At 50.7% G+C, this 21,150-nt stretch overlaps 1 protein-coding gene across 3 annotated transcripts in view; it reads right to left on the bottom strand.

Annotated features, from left to right (window-relative positions):
* Window positions 1-20,744, bottom strand: part of CFAP410 (cilia and flagella associated protein 410) — a 154,583-nt gene extending 133,839 nt beyond the window's left edge. The window contains exon 1 of one of the 3 annotated variants that reach the window (XM_073558206.1): window positions 20,551-20,744. In XM_073558206.1, coding sequence (XP_073414307.1) covers window positions 20,551-20,727 — 177 coding nt within the window. In that variant the 5' untranslated portion in view covers window positions 20,728-20,744. The remainder of the gene's footprint in view (window positions 1-20,550) is intronic. The other 2 variants (XM_073558207.1, XM_073558208.1) reach the window with 2 other exon arrangements.
* Window positions 20,745-21,150: the final 406 nt, after the last annotated feature.

Below are 21,150 nucleotides of genomic sequence, written 5' to 3' on the forward strand. Positions count from 1 at the left end.
ATCTGTTGCGGACTCATTGTGCAAAATTGCAGCAAAATCTGCACGTACTCATACCCCAGGGATGGGTCAGAACACAATAGTAGAAGCATGCAGAGCGTATACAGGCTCAGTAGAGTCTGTGGGTATACACCCCTAGGTGCACGCTCATGTACTGTATGCACAGAACACATCTGATGTGGGGTCACAGTGATTGGTGTGCCCCAGGTTCCATAGCCCCACTGACCAGAAGTGTACCAAAGGGGCTAGAGTATATCAACACTTTCCCAACGTTTAGTTATAATGTGACCAAGATCACGTACTAGGAGCTGACGATTCATTGCGGATCAGCTACACGGATGCTATAACTCCTATCTGCTATAAATTCCCACTTCTTCACTCTCTCCTCAGTCTCCGTGTGCCGACTCTCTCCGGGTTAGGTGCCGCTGACGGCGTCTCTCAGCACTGACCGCTCACTGGCAAGTCCTCCGCTCATGTGATCCTGTGGGTGGTGCCGGATGACGTTGCAGCGGGTCCGCCCCTGTTGACGCTGCAGATTTGGGCGACGTCGGTGCTTCATGCACCAATCCAACGGCACCAGCATCACACCAAGCACCAATCCAATCCGTTTTTTTGACTTTTAGTACGTACATCTTGATTGGATGGGGGGGGGGGTGTTTGGGCTTATGGAAGCTATGATGCCACTTCCCCTACCGAAACGTGCGCAGGGGTTGTGTAACCATTGCTGTCTGCAGGGAAACCATGACTCCTTCTTTAGCTGTGTAGAAGGAGGAGTCCCCGTTGTGTGTCCGGGCAGGAACCAAGGTTCCTAGGGGGACTGTTTCCGGGGGGCAGAAATAGGAGACGGACCGCAGAGACTTCTAGAAAGGTTGGGGGAGGAGCTTACATAAAAGGGGCTGGGGACGCCAGCAGCAGTCAGTCGACGATGGAGCAGGAGAGAAGAGGCACAGGAGCTAGAGGGCGCCAGGGAGCCAGAGTAAAGACCTCCGCCAGAGACCAGGGAACAGAGCAGCGACAGGAGAGACGGAAGGGAGACTCACCTTGGCCAGAAGGAAGACGGCACCGAGCCGTCCTGCAGAGGAACACCCCCCGTAGTCCGAGCGGCCATCGCCGCTCCACTCCAGCCCGTGGCTGCGGCCTGTCCGTTGCCACCCGCGGTCCCCATAATGCAGCTCTGGGCTACGACTGCTGCTTGCCTGCAGCCACTCGGGGCCACCGTCGCCCGTTCCCATCTTGGGGCTGCAGCCTCCATTCTCCAGCCCCTGGGCGACACCGCACTGCCTCCGCCGGGGGGCACCATGCCGCAGAACTCTCTTGAGGAGCCTGCTGTGCCCCCATCTCGCCTGGGCCTAGGAGCGCCCGAAGATCGCCGACCAGTACTCCGCCGGACGTCAGAGAGGATAAGTGACACATTGTAATTAAGGACCCGTAGTCGGCCATACCACAGCCCTATAGTGACCGGTCTTTGCCAGGTTAGTCGTGTTTGCATTACAAGTGTATTCTTGTGTTGATCCTTGCGAGGACAATTATTGTTATTGTGGCGCCCCTGAGGGTTCAGTCACCACAGAGGTACTGCACCTCCTCCTGAGGTGTGGTACCCCACCATTCAGGTAAGGTGGAGACCCCTGACCACGCTCCACACCTGCATCCCACACAACACAGTAGTGTAGCAAAGCACCCTTTGGTGGCTCGCTGCTTGGAACACGAAGCGTGCTGGGAGGCGGGTGGAGTTTAGTTGGCACCAAAAGAGAGGGAAGAGTTTAGGATTTAGTCAGTCTAATAGAGTCAGTGGAGGATTGAAAATCCCTTGAGTGGGATGGATGAAGGAAGTGCTGCAGCCGACCTCAGTGACCTGTGTCCGCTGGCACAGGAGAGGAACATTGATGGAAAGTCTGACTCTCTCCATAAGAAGGAAGGATTAGTACGGAACGTAAGGAGAGGAGGACTAAGGAATAGGGTTAGAGCAGAACCCTTCCCAAGTTCACAGCGCATGGCCGGGGTCCGGTCCCCGAGGTTGTATGGATACTAATGGTCCTGCGACAGACACCGGAGGAATAGAAGTTGTCACCACTTTACTCCCACACAAGACTTTGGGGCACAACAGCAACGAGAGTGAGCCGGGACTAGGTAGTAAGGAGTCCCCGAAGCAGGCTACAGCTGTCTGCCGTACAAGTAGAGTTGTAAGAACATCTGAAAGGAGGAACTCCAGTGTAACTCAGTACTGTGAGTACTTCAAATAGGCGCAAAAGGGAGACGTTCAGAAAAGGCATATATTGGCGGAGTGTTGGAACGGAGTACTTCATCTTGCCTGGAGGTTGACTGAGCTCCTGACCCGGATGACACAGCATGGATGCGGGCACCTGTATGCACAACAGACTGTGAGTAAAGCTTTGGAACTACATGCCCTGGTGTCCTCCGCTTATTCCTGCGCCAGCTCACTCAGCACTGCTACATCTCTGTGCTTAACACTGCACCATTACGCTCTCCTCACTAGCTCTCCATCTACACTGCCCTGGGACTACAGCCCTGCCAGTGGAGGGCTACACCATCATTGCTGAACCACACCATCTGTCCCAGAGGATCTGTCTGCAGCGTCGGCTTAACATCTTCATTGCCCAACACCACAGGTGGCGTCACGAATCATTCACTCATAAACTTTAATCATCATCCACACACTCAACATTCCCCTTTTACAACGGACGCCCAGGGCCACGGACCGGGTCACAGCTGCTATGACATTCCCCTCTGAGAGACCGGCCCGGTACCGAATACCTCACAGCCCTGGGAGGGCGAGCCATTAGCTTGTTTGGTTGCTCAAGATAGTCCCTATAGGCATCTATATATACAGTATATATAAAAGTTACACTTTAAAGTTCAAACCGTCTCGCGTCTCGTCACTGCATCCGGCGTACCTGCGAGTACTACAGCTGTATGATATATGTCCTCTATGTCAGCACCCTGGTTTTCTCTCTATTTGTGGGAGTCCTGTGCACTTTGTAATTGACCTATTATAAACAGGCCCACTTTCTGCTCCTGACATTGTGGCTTTTCCGTGTACAGTTAGGTCCATATATATTTGGACAGAGACAACATTTTTCTAATTTTGGTTCTAGACATTACCACAATGAATTTTAAACAAAACAATTCAGATGCAGTTGAAGTTCAGACTTTCAGCTTTCATTTGAGGGTATCCACATTAAAATTGGATGAAGGGTTTAGGAGTTTCAGCTCCTTAACATGTGCCACCCTGTTTTTAAAGGGACCAAAAGTAATTGGACAATTGACTCCAAGGCTATTTCATGGACAGGTGTGGGCAATCCCTTTGTTATGTCATTCTCAATTAACCCCTTAACCCCCAAGGGTGGTTTGAACGTTCATGACCGGGCCAATTTTTATAATTCTGATCACCTGTCGCTTTATGAGGTAATAACTCTGAAACGCTTCCATGGATCTTGGTGATTCTGACATTGTTTTCTCGTGACATATTGTACTTCATGCTAGTGGCAAAATTTCATTCATATAACTTGCGTTTATTTGTGAAAAAACAGAAATTTGGTGAAAATTTTGAAAATTTCGCAATTTTCCAACTCTGAATTTTTATGCCCTTAAATCACAGAGATATGGCACACAAAAAACTTAATAAGTAACATTTCCCACATGTTTACTTTACATCAGCACAATTTTGGAACCCAAATTTTTTTTTCTTAGGAAGTTATAAGGGTTAAAAGTTGACCAGTGATTTCTCATTTTTGCAACACCATTTTATTTTTACGGACCACATCATATTTGAAGCCACTTTGAGGGGTCTATATGATAGAAAATACCCAAAAGTGACACCATTCTAAAAACTGCACCCCTTAAGGTGCTCAAAACCACATTCAAGAAGTTTATTAACCCTTCAGGTGCTTCACAGGAATTTAATATTTAAAAAAAAAATGATCATTCAACTTTTTTTCACAAAAAAAATACTTCAGGTTCAATTTTTTTTTTTTTACCAAGGGTAACAGGAGAAGTTGGACTGCAAAAGTTATTGTGCAGTTTGTCCTGAGTACGCTGATACCTGTCATGTGGGGGGGGGGAACCACTGTTTCGGTGCATGGCAGAGCTCAGAACGGAAGGAGCGCCGTTTGACTTTTTCAATGCAAAATTGGCTAGAATTCGGATCGGACGACATGTCACGCTTGGAGAGCCCCTGATGTGCCTAAACAGAGGAAACCCCCCACAAGTGACCCCATTTTGGAAACTAGACCCCCCAAGGAACTTATCTACAAATGTGCTGAGAACTTTGAACCAAGGGCTTCACAGAAGTTTATAACGTACGGCGGTACAATTAAAAAATCATATTTTTCCACAAAAATGATCTTTTCACCCCAATTTTTATTTTCCCAAGGGTAACAGGACCCTAAAAGTTATTGTGCAATTTGTCCTGAGTACGCTGATACCCCATATGTGGGTGTAAGCCATTATTTGGGCGCATGGCAGAGCTCAGAAGGGAAGTAGCGCCATTTGACGTTGTTGGCTGGAATTGAGATCGGACACCATGTCGCGTTTGGAAAGCCCCTGATGTACCAAAACCATGAAAACCCCCCACAAATTACACCATTTTGGAAACTAGACCCCCCAGGGAACTTATCTAGATGTGTGGTGGGCACTTTGAACCCCCCAGTGCTTCACAGAAGTTTATAACGCCCGGGCGTGAAAATAAAAAAAAATCGTGTTTTTTCCACAAACATGATCTTTTAGTCACCAATTTTTTTATTTTCCCAGGGGTACCAGGAGAAATTGGACCCCAAAAGTTGTTGTCCAATTTGTCCTGAGTATGCTGATACCCCATATGTGGGAGAAAACTACTGTATGGGCACACGTCGGGGCTCGGAAGGGAAGTAGTGACGTTTTGGAATGCAGACTTTGATGGAATGCTCTGCGGGTGTCATGTTGCCTTTGGAGAGCCCCGAATGTACCTAAACAGTGGAAACCCCCCATAAGTGACACCATTTTGGAAACTAGACCCCCTAAGGAACTTATCTAGATGTGTGGTGAGCACTTTGAACCCCCAAGTGCTTCACAGACGTTTATAATGCCCGGGCATGAAAATAAAAAAAATCGTATTTTTTCCACAAAAATGATATTTTTGCCCCCAATTTTTTATTTTCCTAAGGGTAACAAGAGAAATTGGACCCCAAAAGTTGTTTTGCAATTTGTCCTGAGTACGCTGATACCCTATATGTGGGGGTAAAACACTGTTTGGGCGCATGGCAGAGCTTGGAAGGGAAGGAGCACCATTTGACTTTTTCAACGCAGAATTGGCTGGAATTGAGATCAGACGCCATGTTGCATTTGGAGAGTACCTTATGTGCCCAAACAGTGGAAACCCCCCAATTCTAACTCCAACCCTAACCCCAACACACCCCTAACCCTAATCTCAGCCCTAACCCTAGCGGGAAAATGGAAATAAATACATTTTTTTTATGTTATTATTTTTCCCTAACTAAGGGGGTGATAACGGGGGGTTTGATTTACTATTTATGGCGGTTTTTATGTTTGGCAGCTGTCACACGCTAAAAGACGCTTTTTATTGTAAAAATAGTTTTTGCATCACGACATATTGAGAGCTATAATTTTTCCATATTTTGACCCACAGAGTCACGTGAGGTCTTATTTTTTGCGGGACGAGTTGACGCTTTTATTGGTATCATGTTCGGGCATGTGACATCTTTTGATCGCTTTTTATTCCGATTTTTGGGAAGCAGAATCAACAAAAACCAGCGTTTCATGAATTTCTTTTGGGGGGTGCGTTTACACCGTTCCGCGTGCGGTAAAATTGATAAAGCCCTTTTATTCTTTAGGTCAGTATGGTTACAGCGATACCTCATTTAGGTCTTTTTTATGTTTTGGCGCTTTTATGCAATGAAAACAATTTTATATAAAAAATAATTATTTTTGCATCGCTTTATTCTGCGAGCTATAACTTTATTTTTTCGCTGATGATGCTGTATGGCAGCTCGTTTTTTGCAGGACAAGATGACATTTTCAGCGGTACCATGCATATTTATATGCGTCTTTTTGATCGCGCATTATTGCACTTTTTGTTCGGCAGTATGACAAATCATTATTTTTTTGCTTCGTTTTTTATTTTTATTTTTTAAGGCTGTTCGCTAAAGGGGTTAACTAATGGGACAGTTTTATAGGGCGGGTCGTTACGGACGTGGCGTTACCAAATGTGTACTTTTATTGTTTGTTTTTTTATTTCCAAAAAATGAATTTATTAGGGAATATTTTTTTTTTATTTATTTAGCGATTTTTTGAAAATTATTTTTACACTTTTTTTTTTTTTTTTTTCTTACTTTATTACATTGTCCCAGGTGGGACATCACTGTCCTGTGACAGAGATCGCTGATCTGTCACATCACAGATCAGCGATCTGTCACAGGCACTGCACAAGGCTTCCTCCTTGCCTGCGCTTTGCAGGCATGAGGAAGCCAGCTCCGTGCAGGCCCCCGAAGGTCCCCGTCGCCATCTTGGATTCGGGGACCTGCAGGGATGGAGCCCCCCGCAGCAGCGCTGCACATTGCGCTGCTGGGGGGGGCTCAGGGAAGCACAGAGGGAGCCCCCTCCCTGCCGATGCTTCCCTTTAACCCCCAGTACTCCGCGATCGCGTTTGATCGCAGTGTGCAAGGGGTTAACGTGTCGGGGGCGGTCCATGATTGCCCCTGACACATTGTGCCGGGTGTCAGCTGTGATAATCAGCTGACACCCGGCCGCGATCAGCGGCGATCACCATGTGGGTGCCGCTGATCGCTGTGACATACTATCCTGTCCCTGGGAATTAAGTCCAAGGGCACATGGACGGGATAGTACGTCACATGACAGAAAGGGGTTAAGCAGATAAAAGGCCTGGAGTTGATTTGAGGTGTGGTGCTTGCATTTGGAAGGTTTTGCAGTGAAGGAAACATGCGGTCAAAGGAGCTCTCCATGCACGTGAAACAAGCCATCCTTAAAGGGAAGGTGCCATCCAAAAAAAATTTTTTCAGCAATTAAAATAATGCAAAGAATTAATGTTTACATGTTCTTTAAATACATTATCATTTGTTTTTAATTTTGCAAAATGTGAAAAATAATTTTAAAAAGTTTGGCATTTCCACTTGTTAACACTAGGGGGAGCAGCTACTGAAATTTGGCACAAAAACCTAGTGTACAACTAGCTCACATTACTGGAATCTGCTGACATGGGTGTGGCGTCACTCCTCTCCTCCCCTTCTGGGTGTTTGCTAAGGGAAAAGAGAGGATGACATCTAGGAACACAGTGATCAGCCATTTTGATGGGGCCTGCAAAGTTACTGTCTTTGCATGCAAAGTCTGGACCAGAACAGGTCACCAATCAGCAAAAATGTGTCCTGGATTTCTGTGGAGCAGACAAGCAGACGGTCCATCCATGTGTATAAAACACAGCGCTCTATGTACAATCCCTGGCACTGAACAGGGTGCCCCCCATAAACCAGCACACTGCTCTCCTGAAATACTCTGTGCTGCTGTCGCCCTGCTCCTTCCACCATACATCAGGCCCCTGTCGCCTCGCTTTCACACATCGCCAGGACAGGATCAGAGGAGAGGAATGGGGTCTTCGGTCACCGAGGATGGCAGGCAGGAAGGATTCTGGGAGCAGGGTGACAGCAGCACAGAGTATTTCAGGACAGCAGTGTGCTGGTCTATGGGGGGCACAGAGGGAGATATATGGGGGAGGAGCAGGGTGACAGCACCACAGAAATCCAGGAAACATTTCTGCTGATTGATGGCCTGTTCTGATCCAGACTTTGCATGCAGAGACCCCATTCCCCTCCTCAGATCCTGTCCTGGCGATGTGTGAAAGCGGGCACAGCCTGGGGTGATGCTGGGAAGCAGGCTGGGGGGAAATGGAGCCATTCAGTAACGATAAAAATGAGACCCCTCTCTTCAGCTGCCTCACCAGCCCTCCCCTGACTGCACCTAACTATTACCACTGACCCGTGTGCAGATGCTCAGCCAGAACCACCCTAGAATGGGTCCCCTTTTAGCAGATAATACTGCCATAGTGTTCTCACATAATACTGCCATATACTTCACACATAATACCGCCATATACTTTACACAATACCACCATGTAGTTCACACATAAATCCAGCAGGGTGACAGCAGCACAGAGTATTTCAGGAGAGCAGAATCACACGGGATAGGATTAGATACACGGCTCAGCAGATTGTATCACACAGGATAGGATTAGATACACAGCTCAGCAGACAGTATCAATCACACAGGATAGGATTAGATACACGGCTCAGCAGTCAGTATCACACAGGATAGGATTAGATGCACGGCTCAGCAGACTATCACATGGGATAGGATTACAAACACAGATCAACAGTCAGTATCACACAGGATAGGATTAGATACACGGCTCAGCAGACAGTATCACACAGGAGAGGATTAGCTACACGGCTCAGCAGACAGTATCACACAGGAGAGGATTAGATACACGGCTCAGCAGACAGTATCACACAGGAGAGGATTAGATACACGGCTCAGCAGACAGTATCACACAGGATAGGATTAGATACACGGCTCAGCAGTCAGTCTCACACAGGATAGGATTAGATACACAGCTCAGCAGTCAGTATCACATAGGATAGGATTAGATACACAGCTCAGCAGTCAGTATCACACAGGAGAGGATTAGATACACGGCTCTGCAGTCAGTATCACACAGGAGAGGATTAGATACACAGCTCAGCAGTCAGTATCACACAGGAGAGGATTAAATGTCCAGCAGATTGCCAAGTGTTTTGAAACAGCAGGGAGCAGCTGGTCGGGTGTTTTGGAAAGAGCAGCTCGGTCTCCAGGAGCTCGTCCTGGTTCCTCTCCTGCAGCTGGTATGTGCAGAGTTAACATCCAAGCCCTTATGCTGGAACAGTACAGCATCATTGATAACAGTGCTTGCAATAGAGTGTAAATGGAGCTAAAAGGAAAGTACTGGGCTCTAATAAGATGGCGCCTGGCCACACCTACAGCTGTGAATTGAGCTGCCCACAGAGGCGTGCCCAGTTCACGCCTAATGCTGCTGCAATGATAGAGATAGGGTCGGGAGCCGACCGTTATGTCTTATGCCCAGGGACTGCCGTAAACGAGCATGGAAAGTGTCGTTCAGCAGCCAGAAAGGTAAGATGGCAGCCCCCAGTGGCTGCATTAATACCGTAAAAAAAACAAACCATACATACCACTGAGTCAAGCTTAGGGGACAATATCTTTTTATACTTTTTTCTTTTTTACATTAAATTATGAAAAAACACGGCACCTTCCCTTTAAGCTGCAAAAACAGAAAAAACCCATCTGAGAAATTGCTACATTAGGCGTGGCAAAATCTACAGTTTGGTACATCCTGAGAAAGAAAGCAAGCACTGGTGAACTCATCAATGCAAAAAGACCTGGGCGCCCACGGAAGACAACAGTGATGGATGATCGCAGCATAATCTCCATGGTGAAGAGAAACCCCTTCACAAGAGCCAACCAAGTAAACAACACTCTCCAGGAGGTAGGCGTATCAATATCCAAATCTACCATAAAGAGAAGACTGCATGAAAGTAAATACAGATGGTTCACTGCACGGTGCAAGCCTCTCATAAGCATACAGAATCAAAAGGCTAGACTGGACTTTGCTAAAAAACATCTAAAAAAGCCAGCACAGTTCTGGAAGAACATTCTTTGGACAGATGAAACCAAGATCAACCTCTACCAGAATGATGAAAAGAGAAAAGTATGGCGAAGGCATGGTACAGCTCATGATCCAAAGCATACCACATCATCTGTAAAACACAGTGGAGGCAGTGTGATGGCTTGGGCATGCATGGCTGCCTGTGGCACTGGGTCACTAGTGTTTATTGATGATGTGACACAGGACAGAAGCAGCCGAATGAATTCTGAGGTATTCAGAGCCATACTGTGTGCTCAGATCCAGCCAAATGCAGCCAAACTGATTGGTCGTCGTTTCATACTACAGATGGACAATGACCCAAAACATAAAGCCAAAGCAACCCAGGAGTTTATTAAAGCAAAGAAGTGGAATATTCTTGAATGGCCAAGTCAGTCACCTGATCTGAACCCAATTGAGCATGCATTTCACTTGTTAAAGACTAAACTTCAGACAGAAAGGCCCACAAACAAACAGCAACTGAAAACCACCGCAGTGAAGGCCTGGCAGAGCATCAAAAAGGAGGAAACACAGCATCTGGTGATGTCCATGAGTTCAAGACTTCAGGCAGTCATTGCCGACAAAGGGTTTTCAACCAAGTACTAGAAATGAACATTTTATTTACAATTATTTAATCTGTCCAATTACTTTTGGTTGCTTTAAAAACAGGGTGGCACATGTTAAGGAGCTGAAAAGCCTAAACCCTTCATCCAATTTTATTGTGGATATACCCTCAAATGAAAGCTGAAAGTCTGAACTTCAACTGCATCTGAATTGTTTTGTTTAAAATTCATTGTGGTAATGTCTAGAACCAAAATTAGAAAAATGTTGTCTCTGTCCAAAAATATATATACCTAACTGTATATCTAGAGATAATTTTGCTTGCTGCAATCATTGTTTTCTACCAGGCGGTGGCGCCAGTAATAACTTCGTAGCGGACTGCTTTGGTTATTGGCCTGCTTGCCTTCTCATTGTGTTTCAATAAAGACTCCCTGCTGCATTATCGATCGGAGCCTTTCCTTATAGGTTTTGATCCTTTATGGCGCGGAGTGTTAGTATTCAGCAGTCCCTGCACGCCGATGCCTATGTGTGTATTACTACATACCTGAGCTACACACCAGGCAGGTTAGGTGGCATGGTTCTTTAGGGGTTAATTTTTGTTTCACTTATCTAACAGTTCCAGCAAAGTCAACGGGATTTATTGAAATCTCATACCCACTGACTGGAGGAGACACCTGGGGTCACGCCGCGGGGAGGGAGGGGTAACCCGGGGTTACGCCGCGGGGAGGGGGGGGGGGACGTCAGGGGTCACGCCGCGGGGAAGGGGAGGACGCCCGGGGTCACGCCGCGGGGAGGGGGGGCGCCTGGCGTCACGCTGCAGGGAGGAGGAGGCACCCGGGGTCACACTGTGGGGAGGGGGGGGGGACGCCCAGGGTCACGCTGCAGGGAGACGGGGGCACCCGGGGTCACGCTGTGGGGAGGGGGGAACGCCCAGGGTCACGCTGCGGGGAGGGAGGGGGGGCACCTGGGGTCATGTTGCGGGGGGGGATGCCCGGCGTCACGCTGCAGGGAGGAGGAGGCACCCGGGGTCACACTGTGGGGAGGGGGGGACGTCCAGTGTCACGCTGCAGGTAGGAGGAGGCACCCGGGGTCACACTGTGGGGGGGGGGGCACCCGGGGTCACACTGAGGGGGGGGGTCGCCCAGGGTCACGCTGCGAGGAGGAGAGAGCACTCAGGGTCACGCTGCGGGGAGGGGGGGGAACGCCCGGCGTCACGCTGCAGGTAAGGGGGAGGCACCAGGGGGCCCGCTGCAGGGAGGAGGAGGCACCCGGGATCACACTGTGGGGGGGGGGGGAACGCCCAGGGTCATGCTGCAGGTAGGAGGAGGCACCCGGGGTCACACTGTGGGGGGGGCACCCGGGGTCACACTGAGGGGGGGGGGGACGCTCAGGGTCATGCTGCAGGTAGGAGGAGGCACCCGGGGTCACACTGTGGGGGGGGCACCCGGGGTCACACAGAGGGGGGGGGACGCCAAGGGTCACGCTGCAGGGAGGAGGAGGCACCAGGGGGCCCGCTGCAGGGAGGAGGATGTGATATACAATGTCTGCAAAATATGTTTTCTGTTGGACTGTGCTAGAAATCCTCCATCCTAGGACATTGTAAACTGTCAGTAGTAGGAATTCCTTCCCCCCCAGGTTTTATCAACCCTGCCACTTCCTCTGGCAGAGCAGGAATGTTAATTAGCAGGACACTTCCTGTCACACCATTTGGCTCCTCTTCTCTCAGCTGAAAGAGAAAAAAAGTGCGGGAAAAAAAAAACTTTTTGTTTGAAATCAGGAGTTAGAAGTAAACCTTTAAGAGCCTGCCCTGCGAAAGCCCTATAACATAGAGATATAATAACCATATCTCTGTGATCCGAGCGGTCCCAGCTCCGCTACAGTGTCACTTCCGAAGTCCTAACATGTCGAGAACCTGAGATATGATTTGCGCCCAAATGGACGGTCATATCGCATAGATGTTTGATGTTTTCTTGATGGGCTCATTACGCTGGGAAACATGATACCACTGATGAGTCCATACCAGCTTCTCCCATAAAGTTATAGCTAATCTAAGTTTTGTAGCCAAAACATAACTTGGATGAGAGAGGTGGGACCAACCCAGAATGCATCTCTCCGTGATGTCACAAAGCAAAGCCTATAAGGCCTTCCCTTGGCAAAACCAGCTCAGAAGAGCTCCAATCCTCGTGCTGACAAGAACTCCAGATGAGTGGAGATGTGTGGCTCCGCCTTCTTTCTCAGCCGCATGGGTTTGCCTAACGAGTCATGAACAACCGTGAGTGTACCTCTGTTTTTAATCCCTTTATTTTATATCTGTACTGTACATAATTAATGTCTCAATTTTATAGCAACTTTTATCTGTAACCACTGCCCTACTTTTTCAGGGAATAAATGATAAAATTATTTAGTTCTGCCTCTATGCTCTAAGAATCGAACTATACGCCTTTGATAGATAATCGCTACTAATTCAAGGGGTTTGCCACGGACCCTCTTAATTTAACACTGGGAATTAAGTAACCGTGACTGGTGGCAGCGCGTTGTGTACGGCTATTGCGGCTTGCAGGCAGTCCAGAAGGGTCTTATATAGCTAAATGAGGGGCTGCGGCCACAGCATTGATAATTCCCTTACTGCAGAAGCCTAATTGCCGGTTCACAACAGGCAGCCTGTCCGGCGACTAATTATCCTAGGTGCAGTTCTCTGACTGACCTGAGGGTAAGGGGGGGCGCCGGAGAGCTGCGAGTTCCAAAGTGGAACTGAGAAAGTGGGATATACATAAATCCCTGCAGTACTTGGAAGATTGATAGCAGTGGTGGGGCATCCAAATTAAACTCTCCCTGCGGCAAATTGTAGAGCGAGAGTAGCTTGCTGGATATTTTTGTCACATGGTGCCAGTGGTGGGATAACTAAGATAAGCCCCAACTGTGCCTGTGATAGCCGTGTGCCGGCATTGTGTCTCGTCCCTCCGTCCGCTGATACACCCGTGTCAGTGGTGGGATTGTGACATAGTGGTGACACAGGGTCCGCTGTCCGTCGCGTTTTGGTGGCAGCGGGACCCCCGTCAGTCGCCTTCGTAAGTGGCGAACGACGGTTCGTGCTGTTCGTCACATATTGGTGGCAGAGCGGTGGGATAATCCTAGAGCATTAGTGATTTGGATTGAGCAATCATTCCTCTAACTAAAAACCTGCACGGTTCCTGCGTGAATCCTGCATCATAGGTTTTGGAGAACAGACTCAGTGGTTATTAGTCCTGAGACATTTTTGTGTACGTGCAAGTATCCCCTCCCGTTTCTTCGTTTTTCTTTCCTATCTTTTATTTGGCAACCATGGCTACGCGGGGAGAATCTTATTATAAGCAGCTTAATAAGGACACCCTGAGGTCCCTGTGCACGTCAAGGCAGATTGATGTCACCGACAAGACCAAAGCCCAGTTGGTCACGGCTCTAGTGCAATGGGAAGAGAGCCAGGGCGCAGAAGGCAGCACCAGTGCCGATGGTGCAGCCGCAGGGGTCCAGCTGGTGCAGTCCGGAAGCCAGGAAGTCCTGGACCCCTATCTGCAATTGGCCCTGCAGCAACTCCCTGCTGAAGACCATGTGGGACGTCTGCAGATGATCCAGCTATACCGGCAGGAGGCCCAAGCCGAGCGCCAAGCTCAGAGAGCCCATGAGCTGGAGATGCTCCAGCGGGGGTGGAATGCCCCCACAGCCCGAAGCAGGGAGCCCAGCAGCGTCCAGACTCCTAAACCCCGGCCAGAGCATTTTCCCGTGATGGAAAAGGACGGGGACTTGGACACGTTTCTGCGAGCCTTTGAGAAAGCCTGCAGACAGTACCAGCTGCCTAGAGACCAATGGGCAAGGTGCTTGACCCCAGGGCTAAAAGGCAAAGCCCTGGAGGCATTTGCTTCTCTTCCGCCAGAAGCCGATGACGACTATGACGCCATAAAGCAGGCGCTGATCGCCAAATACCGGCTGACACCTGAGGTATACCGAAAGAAGTTCCGGCACCTCCAACGTGGCCCACACGATAGCTACAGTGATGTGGTGCAAGGACTCAGGACCCACTTTGACCAGTGGATCCATGGACTGTCCGTTGAATCCTTTGAGCAGATACGGGACTTGATGATCAAAGACCAGTTCCTGCATCTCTGCCCAGCTGAAGTCCGACAGTTCATCCTGGACCGCGAACCAACGAATGCGGACAAAGCGGCGCAGATCGCCGACAACTACGAGGCCAACCGGAAGCCCGAGACGCGGAGGCCAGTCGCCACCAACTGGAAAGGGGTTAAGCCTGCAACCAACCCCAGTGCCCCAGCTAGCCGTCCCTCCGGAGGCCCTGTCCCTGTTGCCAACAACAGGCCGGCTACTGACAGTCGCCTGTGTCACCACTGCCAGCGGCCTGGTCACTTCTTTTACGCCTGTCCGAATAGGCCGAAGAACCCCCCAGCCAAGGCCCCCGGGCCCAACGCCTCTGTTCTTTTGGTGGGAGGTGTGGTTGGGAGGGCTGACGACAACGTTCGACCTGTTCAGGTGGGGGCCCGTCTTGCTACAGGCCTCAAGGACACCGGGGCTGAACGAACCCTCATCCGTCCTGGACTGGCGGCCCCTGAAGAGTTTGTTGAGGGGAAAACCCTGACTGTCACCGGGATTGGAGGCACCCGTTGTCCCTTGCCAGTGGCCCGGGTATTTCTTGACTGGGGTGCTGGGAGCAGGTTGAGGGAGGTGGGAGTGTCTGAAAATTTGCCCACTGATGTTTTATTGGGGACTGACTTGGGGAGGATGGTTGCATACTATGTCCCTGACACCCTTCCCCAAACTGATAATAAGGGTAACGTTAACCCTGATGATGTTGATGATGGGAAACTGAATGTGTTACCTGCTAAAGCCTTGATGAGTAATGATGCAACTAACAACCATTCTTTCCCCAGGTATGATGCTGATGTGAATGTGCCAAAGCAAACTGATAACCATTCTTCTCCTAGGAAGGATGATGATGATGTTGATGTATCTGTGCCGACTGAACCCGTTAACCCTTTCTTTGAAGCGGTAGATGTGTCCACAGGTACCGAAGTGCTCAGCCCCGTCACTCTGCGGAGTGAGACGGCTGAGGAACCCCTGGCAGGAGCAAGCAACGGTGCTCAAGGAAATGGGGAGGTGCATGAGGACCATGAGGAAGGTAATGCCATGCAGCTGACCAGTGCCACCGAGAAAGGTAACTGGCCCATAAGTAGCACTGCTCCTGAAGTGTTGGGGGTGGATGGGGAGGTAGAGCCCAGGGCAGCACCGGCTGGTGGGTCTGTAGAAATCCCCAGGGAGACAGCATACATAGCAGCTGTCACACGCAGTCAGAGTGCCCAGATCGCAGGTAACGCACTGTCTTCTGGACCCTCTGCTGCTACAGGAGAGACTGAACCAGAGGTGAACCCAGAGCCGGTTCCAGAGGGTCCCAGTAAAGAGGGGACCCTGACGTCACTTCTGGCAGCCTCCAGCATGGAGTTCCAGGCTGCTCTGCACTCAGATGCCAGCCTGGAGAAATTGAGACGTCTCGCCAAGACGCCCACCTCCAAGCCTGATAAGGAGAGGGTGTTCTGGGAACGAGGAAGGTTGTACCGGGAGACAGTACCCAGAGATCCTAAAAAGGAGTGGTTGAGGGAAAGACAGTTGGTCGTCCCCTATCAGTTCAGAACTGAGTTGTTGCGGATTGCCCATGAGATTCCACTCGCTGGACACTTGGGGATCGGCAAAACAAAGGCACGGCTGTCTCAACACTTCTATTGGCCCAAGATGGGGACAGATGTAACACACTACTGCCGCTCCTGTGCCACCTGTCAAAAAGTGGGTAAGGCGGGGCCTGCTCTTAAGGCTCCCCTTATTCCTTTGCCGGTGATAGAGGAGCCTTTCCAGAGAATCGCGGTGGACATTGTAGGACCGCTGTCCGTCCCCAGCAGCTCCGGAAAGCGATACATTCTCACCGTGGTAGACTACGCTACCCGGTACCCAGAGGCAGTAGCTCTGTCTTCAACCAGGGCAGATAAGGTGGCTGACGCACTGGTGACCATCTTTTCTAGGGTAGGACTTCCCAGGGAGATGCTTACCGATCAAGGGCCCCAATTCATGTCTCGCCTAATGGAGGCTCTCTGTGAGAAAATGCAGGTGACGCACCTGGTATCGAGTCCGTATCACCCACAGACTAATGGTTTGTGTGAACGCTTCAACGGTACCCTCAAACAGATGCTCCGCATACTGGTTGAGACCCAAGGACGCGACTGGGAGCGGTACCTCCCACACCTGCTGTTCGCTTACAGAGAAGTTCCGCAGGCCTCGACCGGGTTCTCCCCCTTCGAGCTCCTGTATGGCAGGCGAGTCCGGGGACCCCTTGGGTTGATAAGAGAATCCTGGGAAGATGAGCCAAACCCCACAGAAGTGTCCATCGTGGATTATGTCATGCGCTTCCGTGACAAGATGCAGACCTTGACGCAGTTGGTGCATGACAACATGACGCAGGCTCAGGCTGACCAGAAGCGCTGGTACGACCAGAATGCCTGGGAGCGGACCTACCAGGTGGGTCAAAAGGTGTGGGCGCTGGTCCCTGTACCAACGGATAAGCTTCAGGCAGCCTGGGAAGGCCCGTACGTCGTCCACCAACAGCTCAACCCGGTCACCTACGTGGTCACGCTTGACCATGCTCGGGGTAGGCGCAAGGCCTTTCACGTCAACATGCTGAAGGCGCACTACGAACGTGAAGCTTGCGTCCTACCGGTCTGCAATCTGCCAGAGGATGGGGAGGAAGATCCCCTCCTGGACATGCTGGCCCAGGCCAAGGCCAATGGGTCCCTTGAGGACATGGAGATAAGTGGTTCGCTCACCGTGTCCCAGCGGTTGCAGTTGATAGCCACCCTGGAACTCTTCCGGCCCGTGTTCACCAACCAACCGGGGAGGACGGAGTTAGCGGTTCATGAGGTGGACACCGGGAATCACGCCCCATTACAGCGAACACCTTATCGGATCTCTGAATCAGTGCAACAAGTCATGCGCCAAGAGATCGATGAGATGTTAAGGCTGGGGGTGATTCGACGGTCAAAAAGCGCGTGGGCTTCACCTGTAGTCCTCGTGCCTAAAAAGGATCGAACCACCCGGTTCTGCGTGGACTACAGGGGGCTCAACGCCATCACAACCTCTGATGCCCACCCGATGTCGCGCATCGAGGATCTGCTCGAGCGGTTGACAAACGCCAACTACATATCCATCATGGATTTGAGTCGGGGATACTGGCAGATTCCCCTGAGCCCTGAGGCGCAGGAGAAATCCGCCTTTATCACCCCCTTTGGACTGTACGAGTCCACGGTCATGCCCTTCGGCATGAAGAATGCCCCTGCCACTTTCCAGCGGATGGTCAACCACCTGCTTCGGGGACTGGAGGAGTACGCGGTGGCGTACTTAGACGATATTGCCGTCTTCAGTTCCACCTGGGAGGAACACCTTCAGCACCTCCAGGAGGTGCTCAAGCGTCTTCACCAGGCAGGCCTGACCATCAAGCTGGGGAAGTGCCAGATAGGCATGCACAAGGTCCACTACCTGGGGCACCGGGTAGGCGGGGGTTCCATGAGTCCGGAGACAGAAAAAGTGGACGCAACATGTCCTGGCCCACCCCCAGGACCAAGAAACAGGTGAAGTCCTTCTTGGGCACTGCAGGGTACTATAGGCGGTTCGTACAGGACTATAGCGCCCTTGCCAAACCCTTGACTGACCTCACCAAGCAGAGGCTACCCCAAACAGTCAACTGGACAGATGACTGTGAGGCGGCTTTCCAAGCTTTGAAAGCAGCCCTGTGCAACTCTCCAGTGTTGAGAGCAGTCAACAGCAGTCGCCCGTTTGTGGTACAGACCGACGCCAGCGAGTTTGGCCTCGGTGCTGTGCTTAGCCAGGTCGACTCGGGGGACCAAGAGCACCCCGTATTGTACCTGAGCCGGAAACTTTTGCCGAGGGAAGTGGCATACTCGACCATCGAGAAGGAGTGTCTGGCCATGGTGTGGGCACTGCAACGTTTGCAGCCCTACCTGTACGGGCGCGCCTTCATGGTGGTAACCGACCACAACCCTCTGAGCTGGTTGCACACAGTGTCGGAAACCAATGGAAGATTGCTCCACTGGAGCCTTGCCCTTCAGCAGTATGACTTTACTGTAAAACACAGGAAGGGCAGTGAAAACGGCAATGCCGATGGGTTGTCCCGCCGGGGCGTACCCGATGAGGTGCGCATGGCCGATTACCGAGAGGTAATGCCTCCTTGGCGCCCTCTTAAGGGGGGAGGTGTGATATACAATGTCTGCAAAATATGTTTTCTGTTGGACTGTGCTAGAAATCCTCCATCCTAGGACATTGTAAACTGTCAGTAGTAGGAATTCCTTCCCCCCCAGGTTTTATCAACCCTGCCACTTCCTCTGGCAGAGCAGGAATGTTAATTAGCAGGACACTTCCTGTCACACCATTTGGCTCCTCTTCTCTCAGCTGAAAGAGAAAAAAAGTGCGGGAAAAAAAAACTCTTTGTTTGAAATCAGGAGTTAGAAGTAAACCTTTAAGAGCCTGCCCTGCGAAAGCCCTATAACATAGAGATATAATAACCATATCTCTGTGATCCGAGCGGTCCCAGCTCCGCTACAGTGTCACTTCCGAAGTCCTAACATGTCGAGAACCTGAGATATGATTTGCGCCCAAATGGACGGTCATATCGCATAGATGTTTGATGTTTTCTTGATGGGCTCATTACGCTGGGAAACATGATACCACTGATGAGTCCATACCAGCTTCTCCCATAAAGTTATAGCTAATCTAAGTTTTGTAGCCAAAACATAACTTGGATGAGAGAGGTGGGACCAACCCAGAATGCATCTCTCCGTGATGTCACAAAGCAAAGCCTATAAGGCCTTCCCTTGGCAAAACCAGCTCAGAAGAGCTCCAATCCTCGTGCTGACAAGAACTCCCGATGAGTGGAGATGTGTGGCTCCGCCTTCTTTCTCAGCCGCATGGGTTTGCCTAACGAGTCATGAACAACCGTGAGTGTACCTCTGTTTTTAATCCCTTTATTTTATATCTGTACTGTACATAATTAATGTCTCAATTTTATAGCAACTTTTATCTGCAACCACTTCCCTACTTTTTCGGGGAATAAATGATAAAATTATTTAGTTCTGTCTCTATGCTCTAAGAATCGAACTATACGCCTTTGATAGATAATCGCTACTAATTCAAGGGGTTTGCCACAGACCCTCTTAATTTAACACTGGGAATTAAGTAACCGTGACTGGTGGCAGCGCGTTGTGTACTGCTATTGCGGCTTGCTGGCAGTCCAGAAGGGTCTTATATAGCTGAATGAGGGGCTGCGGCCACAGCATTGATAATTCCCTTACTGCAGAAGCCTAATTGCCGGTTCACAACAGGCAGCCCGTCCGGCGACTAATTATCCTAGGTGCAGTTCTCTGACTGACCTGAGGGTAAGGGGGGCACCGGAGAGCTGCGAGTTCCAAAGTGGAACTGAGAAAGTGGGATATACATAAATCCCCGCAGTACTTGGAAGATTGATAGCAGTGGTGGGGCATCCAAATTAAACTCCCCCTGCGGCAAATTGTAGAGCGAGAGTAGCTTGCTGGATATTTTTGTCACATGGTGCCAGTGGTGGGATAACTAAGATAAGCCCCAACTGTGCCTGTGATAGCCGTGTGCCGGCATTGTGTCTCGCCCCTCCGTCCGCTGATACACCCCTGTCAGTGGTGGTTTTGTGACATAGTGGTGACACGGTCCGCTGTCCGTCGCGTTTTGGTGGCAGCGGGACCCCCGTCAGTCGCCTTCGTAAGTGGCGAACGGCGGTTCGTGCTGTTCGTCACAGAGGAGGCACCCGGGATCACACTGTGGGGGGGGGGGGGGACGCCCAGGGTCATGCTGCAGGTAGGAGGAGGCACCCGGGGTCACACTGTGGGGGGGGCACCCGGGGTCACACTGAGGGGGGGACGCCCAGGGTCATGCTGCTGGGAGGAGGGGACACCCGGGGTTACACAGTGGGGTGGGGGGGTCGCCCAGGGTCACGCTGAGGGGAGAGGGCACTCGGGGTCACGCTGTGGGGAGGGGGGGACGCCCGGGGTCACGCTGCTATGGGGGAGGTCATGCAGAACAGGAGGTACAGGACTATCTTTATAAAGGCTTCATACTGTACATTATGGATGTAGCAGCAGAGCGGGCACTGAGCACCTCCACAGCTCTCCCGGACACAGCACCACGACCCGCACACTCACCAGCAGTTCAGCTTCCTCACACTGTCCAGTTCTGCCGCCTTCGCCCGGGACAGCACTTGTTTCCGAGTCAATTTCATGCCGGCACGTCAGTGACTGCAGGCCAGGGCCGGTATCTAAGGCTAGTGACGCGCAAGTACAACTTGTCCGGTCGCTACGGGGCGTGGTGACAACTCTCATTTAAATATGGCCGGAAAAATTTGCGTTACAAGCCTCGTTCCCAATCCTAGCTGAATTCTAAACATTGTATCACTTTTCTGACATCAGCAGGTCATGTGACCTGTTGAAGTCACGTGACTTGGTTTTCCGGCACTGCAGTCTTTGCCAGTGTAGCAGAGCAATACAATACAGACGGGTGCGTCTAGAATGGAGTGCTCCACTCCATTGGGACCTCCTCCTGTGAGACCGCGAGTCCCAACTGCTGCACTCTAGACTGCTCACTGGAGTGTCTGTAGTGAGGATGTCCCCGGAGCCTCCACTGTGGACGGGACAGTGCTGAGGTGACCGGAGCTGCGGAGCGGGCCCTCACAGGAAGCACTCCTATCTACACGGCACTGGCAGGATAGAGTGGAGGGGATTCTAGGAGCTCCTCATAGACGCCCG

The sequence above is a fragment of the Dendrobates tinctorius genome, unplaced genomic scaffold (genome assembly GCF_039654945.1).
Source record: "Dendrobates tinctorius isolate UK_male_01 unplaced genomic scaffold, ASM3965494v1 ptg000254l, whole genome shotgun sequence".
NCBI lineage: Eukaryota > Metazoa > Chordata > Amphibia > Anura > Dendrobatidae > Dendrobates > Dendrobates tinctorius.